Below are 12044 nucleotides of genomic sequence, written 5' to 3'. Positions count from 1 at the left end.
TTGGTCAAACTGGACAGTCTCTACGTAAAAGAATAAATGGACACAAATCAGATGTCAAGAATTATAACATTCATAAACCAGGTTTCAGAGTAACAGCCGTGTTAGTCTGTATTCGCAAAAAGAAAAGGAGGACTTGTGGCACCTTAGAGACTAACCAATTTATTAGAGCATAAGCTTTCGTGAGCTACAGCTCACTTCCTCAGATGCATCTGAGGAAGTGAGCTGTAGCTCACGAAAGCTTATGCTCTAATAAATTGGTTAGTCTCTAAGGTGCCACAAGTCCTCCTTTTCTTTTTATTCATAAACCAGTCGCAGAACACATCAATCTCTCTGGTCACTCGATTTCTGATCTCAAAGTGACTATCCTTCAACAAAAAAACTTCAAAAACAGACTCCAACGAGAGACTGCTGAATTGGAATTAATTTGCAAATTGGATACAATTAACTTAGGCTTGAATAGAGACTGGGAATGGTTGATTCATTATAAAAAATAACCTATTTCCCCTTGTTTATTCCTTCCCCCCCACTGTTCCTCAGACGTTCTTGTTAAACCCTGGATTTGTGCTGGAAATGGCCCACCTTGATTATCATACACAGTGTAAGGAGAGTGATCACTTTAGAGAAGTTATTACCAGCAGGAGAGTGGGGTAGGGGGAGAGAAAACCTTTTGTAGTGATAAACACCCATTTTTTCATGGTCTGTGTGTATAAAAACATCTTCTGTATTTTCCACAGTATGCATCCGATGAAGTGAGCTGTAGCTCACGAAAGCTTATGCTCAAATAAATTGGTTAGTCTCTAAGGTGCCACAAGTACTCCTTTTCTTTTTGCAAATTCAATGAAGTAACTCAATTTAAAACTATAATTTGACTTGATATTAAAACTTTTGAACAAAAAACAAAATTGGACAAAACTAGATAGGGTGGATGGGACAATGGAATTTAAATCAGTGTCAACTTAACAAAATCTAGCAAAATCATTAATACTTCTCTTATTTTGTCTTAAGAAGGAAGCATTCTTAGGCTAAGCATGATTCTTAAATGAAATTCACAGTCATATGATTACTACAGCTTGAAATGCAACAGCATTTAGACATGTCTCTAGCTGAAAATGGTTAGAATAATGCATACAAAAGTTGGAGTACATGAATCACCAATTCTTCCTGGTTCAAAGCAAGAAAGTCGCAAATAAACCATTCTCCTGCCTCAGTGCCCAGAGGCAAGTCAGGACATCACATTGACAACCTAACAGAGCCCATCTCTGCATCTGTATGTATCAATTGTACTAAGGGGAGGCAGGATTCACAAAAGGTTCTTAGGCACCTTTCTAGGCACCCCTGTGATTACAACACTTCCATTTACTTGTCGTCTATCCCTGTAGGCTCTTAAACTCACTCACTTTTTGCAGTAAAAGTCTTCTAGATGCCTGTGCTCCTACTTCTGGGCATGCACCCGACTGCCTCACTCTAGGCAACCAAGCCCTTTTTTCTACTCTAAGCCCCAGTACAATTCACAAACCAAGGGAAGGTAGGCAGAGGCCCAATCTGGTAGGCATGATCAGAGGCTCCCTCACTCCACACAAAACAGCCAGGAGTCTGGGAGAACGTGAAAGGAGATATTTCCCTCATAACTTTTAACCCTGTAGTTAGGGTGTTTAGCCAGGATGTGGAAGTTACATGTGAAAGCATGCAGTTTAAAACAGCACAAAGTCAGTTTTAGTTACAATGGTGTCACATTGAAATCCTATAACCCATTCCAGTTTGTGTTTCGAAGAATTTTCCCCAATCTGAAGCACTTTTAAGGCTGTACTACTTTTACTATTTCTAATTCTTTTCTTTTGTACCATTTGAAATTAGGATCTTTTTCATAGTTGGATGGAAGTTGCTGGGTTTATATGACTTGGGTACTTTTCAGTTAACAGCACCTACCAGCCCAAGAGTCCGGTTTTACAGAACAGAACTGAACTCCAATGGGTTCAGTGTTCTAGGAAAGCAATAACTATCTTCTCCAAGGCCAAATTCCAACTTCTCTTAAGCACAGAAATTCCCTATGGAATTTGAGCAACAACAATTGATTTCTTAAACATTTGTGAACATTTTAGCAGCTGAAATTTCTGTAATCTTCTTCTTCGTGGCAGGATGTAGGATTTTGTCTTCAGGGACACTTAGAGAGTCATTGGAGCACAGGGACTGGACTCAGGGATATCCACCTCACACATGGGTGCCCTAACCACCAGTCTATAGAGTCATTTTCACTCTCTGTCTTGAGCAAATGACTCTTGGTTCTAGGACAGATTGAGACACCCACATCAGAATATCTGAGAGCTGAGAGGCCAGGGCACTCCCCTGAGACGTGGCAGAACCCTGTTCTAAACCCTTGGATTAAGTAGGCGGGGAGGGGACCTGGTCTCCCACATCTTGGGTGAGTACCCTAACCTCTGAGCAAAAGCTTATGTAGGAGATTCCTGCACCGCAGAGTTAGGCAGCCTCTGAAAACATCTACTGAACTGAGTTCTATCATCAGAGCATCGTCTCACTTCCATGACTCATGAATTGCAAGCAGAGATATGCGCCTATTCCCATAAAAGGGTCAGGGCTTAGGACATACCACTCTCATCAGCATGCTTAACTGGCTACCTTACATGGCTCCCCATGTAATGTGTGGGGATTTGGGGATTCTATTCTAAGGCACCCCTCTCTCCTCATTCATTTTATAAGGGGCTTGGTCACATAACTCAGTCTTTGTGGATCCCACAACTGTTTCTCTGATATTCAAGGTACCCAAAAGTTAGGCATTTGCAACACTCAGTGTCACAAGGCTTAAGTCCTTTGGTGGATTCCAGCCTAAAAACACTATCAGGGATGAATGAGAAGTCACAGCAGACAAGAAAAAGAGGGGGTTAGGTGTATAACATCAAACTTAAATGAAGTGGCTGAACACAAAACATTCAAATTTCCCAGCAAGTCATAATCAAGTCCCATCATAATGTTGGAATCTTATCTCAGCCTCTTGTTCTGCATGGCTCTGTTCTAGAGAGGAGATTTCATTCTCTGCTTTAATAAGGTTGCATGTCATAGAATCATAGAAGATTAGGGTTGGAAGAGACCTCAGGAGGCCATCTAGTCCAATCCCCTCTCAAAGCAGGACCAACACCAACTAAATCATCCCAGCCAAGGATTTGTCAAGCTGGGCCTTGAAAAACAATAAGGATGGAGATTCCACAACCTCCCTAGGTAACACATTCCAGTGCTTCACTACCCTCCTAGTGAAATAGTGTTTCCTAATATCCAACCTAGACTTTCCCCACTGCAACTTGTCCTCACTACATGGCCTCTGATATTTGTCAGAATACGAAAAAATGTTATTCATTTGGCTCATCCCTAGCCAGCACACTTTTACGGTATGTGTCCTGGGTGGATTCTCAGACATCTCGTGAGGGATGAGTTGTGCTAGAAGGCTTTCCCGCACTCAGGGCACTCTTCCCTGTAGGTTCTCTGAGGTTTATTAGGGGCTGAGCTCTCACTGAACATTTCCTAAATTCAGGGCATTTAAAAACTTCTTCCCTGTGTGGATTCTCTGGTGGGCAACAGGATTGACCTCCAACTGAGGCTTTTCCTGCACTTGGCAATTCATAGGGTCTTTCTCACCTTTAGGTTCTCTGATGTGATAGAATGTATGAGCACTGGCTGAAGCTTTTTCTGCTTGCAATGCATCTGTAGGCTCTCTCTTTTGTGTGGGTTCTCTGATGTTCAATAAGGCTTGAGCACTGAGTGAAGCTTTTCCCACAGTCAGAGCAGTAGAAGTGTTTCTCTCTTGTGTGGATTCTCCTATGTCTAACAAGGTCAGAGCTCTGACTGAAGCTTTTCCTGTAGTCAGGGCAGTTCATAGAATCATAGAATATCAGAGTTGGAAGGGACCTCTGGAGGTCATCTAGTCCAACCCCCTGCTCAAATCAGGACCAATCCCCAGCTAAATCATCCCAGCCAGGGCTTTGTCAAGCCTGACCTTAAAAATATGTAAGGAAGGAGATTCCACCACCTCCCTAGGTAACGCATTCCAGTGTTTCACCACCCTCCTAGTGAAAAAGTTTTTCCTAATATCCAACCTAAATCGCCCCCACTGCAACTTGAGACCATTACTCCTTGTCCTGTCATCTGCTATCACTGAGAATAGTCTAGATCCATCCTCTTTGGATCCACCTTTCAGGTAGTTAAAAGCAGCTATCAAATCTCCCCTCATTCTTCTCTTCCGTAGACTAAACAATCCCAGTTCCCTCAGCCTCTCCTCATAAGTCATGTGTTCCAGACCCCTAATCATTTTTGTTGCCCTTCGCTGGACTCTCTCCAATTTATCCACATCCTTCTTGTAGTGTGGGGCCCAAAACTGGACACAGTACTCCAGATGAGGCCTCACCAATGTTGAATAGAGGGGAATGATTACATCCCTCGATCTGTTGGCAATGCCCCTACTTATACATCCCAAAATGCCATTGGCCTTCTTGGCAACAAGGGCACACTGTTGACTCATATCCCGCTTCTCGTCCACTGTAACTCCTAGGTCCTTCTCTGCAGAACTGCTGCCTAGCCATTCGGTCCCTAGTCTGTAGCGGTGCATTGGATTCTTCTGTCCTAAGTGCAGGACTCTGCACTTGTCCTTGTTGAACCTCATCAGATTTCTTTTGGCCCAATCCTCCAATTTGTCTATGTCCCTCTGTATCCTATTCTTACCCTCCAGCGTATCTACCACTCCTCCTATATCTAGTTATAGGGTTTCACTCGTGTGTGAATTCTCGTATGTCTAACAAGGTCTGAGCTTTGACTGAACCTTTGCCTGCAATCAGAGTAGTTATAGGGTTTCTGTCCTATATGAATTCTCTGTTGTAAAATGAGGTGTGAGTGTTCACTGAAGCTTCTCTCGCAGTCAGAGCAGCTGAAGGGTTTTTCTCCTGGTTGGATTATACAATGTCTGTTAAGATTTAAGCGTTGACTGAACCTTTTCCCAATATCGAGGCAGTTAAAGGGCTTCTCGCCTGTGTGCGTTCTCTGATGTTCAATAAGGTATCAGCTCTGATTGAACCTTGTTCCGCAGTCAGAGCAGCTATTGGCAATATTTCTTCTTTTATTTTACATCCATGTACGGAATTAATTTTGTTATGTTCACCAATATGGAGGTGATGTGTGGCGGGGGTGGGGCCCAAGGGGTTCAGAGTGTGTGTGTGGGTTGCTCAGGGCTGGGGCAGAGAGTTGTGGTGCATGGGGGTGAGGAATCTGGTTGGAGGTGTGGGCTCTAGGGTGGGGCCGTGGATGAGGGGTTTGGGATGCAGGACGGGGCTCAGAGTTAGGGCAGAGAGTTGGGGTATGGGGGGGTGAGGACTTCGGGGTGGGGCCAGGGATGAGGGGTTCAAGGTGTGGGAGGGGGCTCAGAGCTGGGGCAGAGGGTTGGGGTATAGGGGGTGAGGGCTCTAGTTGGGGGTGTGGGGCTGGGGATGAGGGGTTTGGGGTGCAGGCTGCCCCAAGGAGAAAAGACTCCCCCCAGCCCTCTCTCACCACACCAGCCTGGGGTCAGGGGAAAGCACCTCTCCGTGTCTCCCCATCCACGATAGCTATGGGTCCGGAGGAGAGGCACCTCTCCCCATCCCCAATAGCTCCGGGTTGGGGCCAGGGGAGAAGCATCTCTCCCCACCTGGGCAGCCCTTGATAGCCTGCTGTGCAGTTTAGAGGGAACTTAGGTTATAGGGTTTCTGTCTTGTGTGAATTTTCTGATGTGCAATAAGGTGTGAGCTTTCACTGAAGCTTTTCCCGCAGTCAGAGCAGTTACAGGGTTTCTCTCCTGTGTGGGTTCTCCTATGTCTAACAAGGTCTGAACTCTGACTGAAGCTTTTCCCGCAGTTATAGGGTGTCTCTCTTGTATGTATTATCTGATGTTTAATAAGGTATGAGTTTCGACTGAACCTTTTCCCACAGTCAGGGCAGTTATAGGGTGTCTCTCTTGTATGTATTATCTGATGTTTAATAAGGTATGACCGCCGCGTGAACCTTTTCCTGCAGTCAGAGCAGTTATACGGTTTCTTTCCTGTGTGGATTGTACGATGACTGTTAAGATTTGAGCGCCGACTAAAGCTTTTCCCACAGTCAGGGCAGTTATAGGGTTTCTCTCCTGTGTGGATTCTCCTATGTCTAACAAGGTCTGAGCTCTGACTGAAGCTTTTCTCACAGTCAGGGCAGTTATAGGGTGTCTCTCTTGTATGTCGTCTCTGATGTTTAATAAGGTATGAGTTCCAACTGAAGCTTTTCCCACAGTCAGAGCAGTTGAAGGGCTTCTCTCCTGTGTGGGTTCTCTGATGTTCAAGACTTGAGTGCTGACGGAAGCTTTTCCTGTAATCACTGCAAGTGTAGTGTCCCTCTTCATGGGGGATTTTCTGTTGATTGGTTTCTTTGTTTCTTTTCACCCCTCTGCTCCTGTGAGAGGATGTACTCCGTCCCTCCCCTAGATGGTTTCCCTGCTGTCTTTGTGGCCTGTGCTGACTCTCGAAGGTTTCTCCCTGCTCAGGACTCTGGGAAACACGCTCTTCAGATCTTCCCCATAACATCCCACACAGTGCCACTTGCTCAGGACCTTCCTGCTGAAGACTTTCCTCACTGTTCTCATTCACTGTCCCCTCCCCTGTGGGATAGAGAGATAATCCAGAAAGGAGTCATTCTCTGTGCTTGAGGGAAAGGAAAACTCTGAAAGGGGAACAGGAAAAGGGGGGAACACACACAAATAACGGCTGGGGAGATTGAAATATCATGAGCTGAGTTCATTCTCCTTCCTCAAAACCCCTCCCCAGAGGAGAGAATCCATCTTTCCTTCACATCCTCTCACTAGAGATGAAGACAGGCTGAAGGGTCACATACACTTGATGAAAATGCAGAAGTGACATCTGCTATGAGGTTTGAGTCAGTGTAGCTGATTCCTCACCTGTGTGGGTGTCGCTGATGATCTCCCCTTCCTCAGAGCCCTGGAGATCCGGGACCCACAGCTCCTCACCTCGCTCCACCCAAGATATCACATTAGGTTTGGAAATTGGAAATCCTACTTGGGAAACAATTAATCAAGTGTTGATTTTGTTCATTAACATCAGTCCTATTACTACTTCCAGACCCAGGATCTGAGTCGCCCACCCAGAGAGGCTCCTCTCCCATCTTACAGAGACTGGGCTATAGATTGTACAAGATCCCATGACACACTCATCTGGAGTAAAGGTGCATCGCCTCTGCCTTGGGAATGCCCCAGCTTGTGCCCCAGGGAAGTTGAGCATTCTGCTACACTCTAGGATACAACTGAATCTCCATCACGGCCCATTCCATGCACCGCATCACAGGCCAGAACACATTACTTAAAATGTGAGCTCCTATGAGGGCTTGTAGGTCTGAAACCGAGGCCCTCAGGCAGTGCTCATACTGCAGCTGCCGCCTGGCAGACCACTTAGAGCTCGCAGAGAAAGGAGTTAGCAGAGTTCTAGCTCCCAGGGGCTCTCTTCTGACTTGGGGGGGAAGCTAGCCCCACTCCTTGGCTCGGATGCACTACTTAAACCAGAAGGAGAGAGAGGAAGCTGTCTGAGGAACGAGGTGAATCCTTGGCTGGCTGCTTCAGATCCTCCCTTTACTCCAAAGTCCTGAACGCCTTACTGCCTGTGCCTGGGTGGGACCCTCCAGCTGCCCACAATAGCTGCTGCTCCCGCAGCTGGCCATAGTGGCGTTTGGCTGTGCTGATCCTCCAGGAGTGTGTGTGGCTATTGCTGCAGCTGAGCTCCCCCTCAACTGCTTTGGTCCTACTCTGCCAGCAGCAGCAGCAGCCTCTTTGTGTTGTTTCCCAACCTTCCTCGGGTGCCCAGTCCCCCACCTCCTTCACCTTTGTCTGGGTGCAGGTGGCTCAGTCACACCCCTCTTGGTTGGACAGAATCTACTTTTCACATTTTCATACCTTGTGGGCCCATTCCTCACACATTCAGCCAGACCCCTTCTCAGACCTAAGTTCCCTCTAAGCTGCATGGTGCGCAGCTGCCTATTAAGCCCTGCGCATGGACTGCAGAGGGGAGAGGCGTCCCTCCCTGCTGGCCCCAGCACGGACCTGCCCCAGACTTGCCACGGCTGGGGAGAGGAGCCCCTCCCTCAGCCCAGCCCAGACCTGCCAGAGCTGCTGCAGTTGGGGAGAGGCGACTCTCCCCCCGAGCTGCTGCAGCGAGAGAGGGCTGGGGGGAGTCCTCTCTCCCCACCGCAGCCCCAGGGCAGCCTGTACCCCAAACCTCTCATCCCCAGCCCCATCCCAGAGCCCGCACTCCCAGACAGAGCCCTCATCCCCCCACACCCCAACACTCTGCCCCAGCCCTGAGCCCCCTCCCACACTCCAAACCCCTTGGCCCCAACCCACCACATGAATTTTGTTATGTGCACCAATATGAAATCCATATTGGTGCACATAACAAAATTCATTCTGCACATGGATGTAAAAAATTAGAGGGAGCACTGTCTTGGACCATCATTTAGTCTTGGGAAGGTCCCCCTGTGCCATTATATGATTAAAATATGACCATGTAAATCATTCTTGCTACCACTGTTATACAACTGGAACAAATCTTGTGCAAAGTATGTCATGTGAGGTGTCAATGGAAAAGTTATGATTTGCTGACTATGATTATCCTGTTTGTATGTGTATATCATTTTTGTATCTCAAGTTATGAATATTGCCTATGTATCTCTATTTCAAATGTGTTTGCTCTTGTTTTTGTACCCACAAGGTAGTTTACATCTAGTCTAGCCTGCATATTGTGAATAGAGTATTCTGGTTGATGGCCAATCAACAAAAACCATGGAAAAAGCTCATCCGCACTTGATGGACTTTCCTGTGGACGTTTCAGCCAGACTATGGGTAATGCCTGCCATGACGCATCGAAGTATGCAAGAGCATGTGACCAGCTCATGTGTCACTAAATTCCATCTTGTGCCTGTACTTTTCAACTAACTATGCTGGGGGCTTTTCTTGGAACAATGAGTGTCACTCCACATGGCAGAAACTACAAAAGGCCCTAGGAACATCTTCATTTTTCCGCTTTCCTGCTCTGATCTCTGGACTACACGCTTATACTAATGGGAGCATTCTAACCAAAGGACTGAGGACCTTCCAATCTTTTAGAAGGAAGCAGAGACTTAACAAGCCAGTAGTTTATGTCATCACTGCTTCAAACCTGATACAAAAACTTTGCAATGTGTGTATGTATTTGATTCCTTTAACTGATTTTAACTCTCTCCTCTTTCTCTTCTCTTATAAATAAACCTTTAGATAATTAGATACTAAAGGATTGGCAACAATGTGATTATTGGGTAACATCTGAGTTATATATTGAGCTGGGTACATGGCTGGTCCTTTGGGATTGGAAGAATCCCTTGGTTGATTAAATTGGTTTTAAATAGCCACTCATCATTAAGTCTAGCGTTTGGGTGTTGAAATAAGGACTGGAATACCCAAGGAGGCTGCCTTTCTGACTTCTTGTTAGCCAGTGTGGTGAGACAGAAGTTTATTTTCGTTGCTGGTTTGGTATATCTTATGGAAGAATAATCACCAGTTTTGGGGTGTGTCTGCCCTATTGCTTAGCAGTTTGTCCTGAATTTGGTATTCTCAGTTGTGACCCACGGAGGCAAAGTTTTGGTAAAATCCATGGAACCAGGTCAATTAAACTTTGGATCAGAACCCAAACTAGTCAAACATTTGAAATTTTACATTGAGAGTTTTGGTGGTTGAAGAGTAATTACAATGAGTGAGCAACGATCATATGAGGGTCCTGACAGAAAAACCCTGGAAGATTTGTGCTCCCAAAAGGCTTTATCCTTTAAGAAGAAAGCCACTGATCAAGCACTGAAAAATCTGCTAAAGGACTTTGACTAGAAAGAGGGTAACCAAATATACCCCAACACTGCCACCTTTTATGTAAATGCTGTTACTGTGAGCTCAGGAGGAGGTAACCATAAATTGTGCCAATGCTATGTATGGGGGTAGCAATAGGAAATTCCTAAAGAGTGTAAAAATCAATGGTAAAAGCTGTTTAGGGCAAGTTACAGCTTCTAACATCATTCTAGTTCAAGCAGATCTTGTCAAAAGAGGAAGATTATTTACCAGATAAGAGTGCAAAATTTTGTAATCCTTTTATGAGTTTACTGTGAGTGTGCCTTTAGCCAGAACCCACCTGGAATGGAATGGTAGTAAACATGAAGTTATAATTGGTGTAAGGAATGTATTGCCTACAGATCTTTTAACTGGGGGTGACATTAAAGCTTTATTCAAATCAAGTTAATACCATGAACCAGTCAGACATGAAGTATGAAGGTATGCCCTGTGCTTTACCTGCTACTAGTGTGGAGAGTTATGACCAGGAAGGGACTAATCCTAAACCTGTGTCGATTGGTTTGTGGTTGCCGAAGCAGCAGAAGATAGAGAGGCCCACCTGTGCCATGTTACATGTGGGGGCTTGTCTGGGATCCTGAGCCAACGGACGTGGTTGGCAGCCTAGAGATGGAGGAGACCCTGCAATGGCTTGTAAAACAGCAGGAACAGATGCAGAAGACCCTGCAAGGCTTCCAGCAGTCCCAGCAGGCTGAGAGACAGGCCTTACTAACCTGGCAGGCAGAACAGCAGAAAAGCCTACAGAACTTTATGAGAGAGCATGTCAGCGTGCAGCAGCAACTCCTGCAACGAATGGTGACTCCTGTGGTAGGGGATGGCACCTGGCCACCAGCCTTGGGACTCTGTAAAACGGGCCCGGCAGATGACCTGGATGCCTTCCCCAGTACGTTCGAGTGGGTAGCCATGGGTGCCAGATGGGGTAGGGCAACCTGGGCCCTATGGCTGGCTCCCTACGTGGTGGGAGAAGCTCAAGTGGCCTACATGGCCTTGTGTAAGGAACAGGCCCGGAACTATGAGATGGTGAGGGTGGCCATCCTAGACTGGGTGGGCCTGTTGGCAGAGTAATACTTTGCTACAGGGCCTCCCAGAGAATATCCAAGTCTGGGTCAGACAACATCAGCCAAGTACAGTCCATGCAGCAGTCAAGCTGACCGAGGAGTACACGGAGGCAGACGTTCCCCGAGGGGAGCGCCAACCCTATAAAGACAGAGCGTTGGGGAAGAAACTCCTTCCTGGGAAAGGCCCAGAGAGGAAGAAGAAACCCTGAGGAGCTCCCATTACAGCCGGCGCGATAGTTTGCTGGCAGTGTGGGTGGCCAGGACATAAAAAGTGGTACTGCTTGGATATGGAATGTGGCTGGACCAAATTTTGTGGCTGGACTAATGATGAAGGGCAGGCAAGGGGGCAGGGGCTGTCCACTATCCCGGTGCAGGTGGGGAGGAAATCCCATAGGGGCCTAGTGGATACAGCTTCAGCCTGCTTGCTTGTCCAGAGGGGGCGGATAAAACAGCACTGGATGACTCCAGGTGCACGGATGGCCCTGGAGTGTATCCACAGGGACAGGAGATACTGCTCGGTGGCCCAGGTGCCCCTAGAAGTGCAGGGCAGCTTTAAATGGAAGTGGATCGGGGTAGTAGAGGGGTTACCATACCCTGTTATGTTAGGTATGGACTGGGGCCCTCCCCACAGAGGGAAAAGGAAAGGTCCCCCGAAGGAGGAGGCGGGCACTCCTAGACTGAGAAGCCCTGGGGAGGAAGAGGAGCAAGGTCCTCGGGGTAGCGAGAGAACCCTAGTAGTATGAGAACCCTAGACATCAGAGCCCAGATAGGGTAGACAGAGGGGAAGGAGGTGCGGGGCAGATGGCCAGCCCAAGCCCCTTAGAGGAAGAAAAGTGGCAACTGGAGTTCCCCACAACACAGATCCCAGGAGAAGAAATGGGGACCCTGCTTGGTGGCTTGGGAGAACCCGAGGCTCAGGGTGTCCAGCAGGAGGTTGGGATTGGCCCTGACCCCCTACTGAAAGAAAAGGGAATAAAGGAAAAGGGATGCCCACAAAGATGCGATTGGTGTGAAGATCTGTGGGTGGCGGCAGAGCTATGGGGACATCC

At 47.1% G+C, this 12044-nt stretch overlaps 1 protein-coding gene across 2 annotated transcripts in view; it reads right to left on the bottom strand.

Annotated features, from left to right (window-relative positions):
• Positions 1 to 916: 916 nt before the first annotated feature.
• Positions 917 to 12044, bottom strand: part of LOC140898231 (uncharacterized) — a 39841-nt gene continuing 28713 nt past the window's right edge. Inside the window, exons 3-4 of one of the 2 annotated variants that reach the window (XM_073311773.1) lie at positions 6959 to 7075; positions 917 to 6661 (exon numbers count right to left, since the gene is read on the bottom strand). In XM_073311773.1, the coding sequence (XP_073167874.1) occupies positions 5712 to 6661; positions 6959 to 7075 (1067 nt within the window). In that variant the 3' untranslated portion in view covers positions 917 to 5711. The remainder of the gene's footprint in view (positions 6662 to 6958; positions 7076 to 12044) is intronic. The other variant, XM_073311774.1, reaches the window with a different exon arrangement.

Source organism: Lepidochelys kempii, chromosome 14 (genome assembly GCF_965140265.1).
Source record: "Lepidochelys kempii isolate rLepKem1 chromosome 14, rLepKem1.hap2, whole genome shotgun sequence".
Classification (NCBI taxonomy): domain Eukaryota; kingdom Metazoa; phylum Chordata; order Testudines; family Cheloniidae; genus Lepidochelys; species Lepidochelys kempii.
The sequence above is the reverse complement of the archived record's forward strand: the minus strand, read 5'-3'. Positions and strand labels throughout refer to the sequence as shown.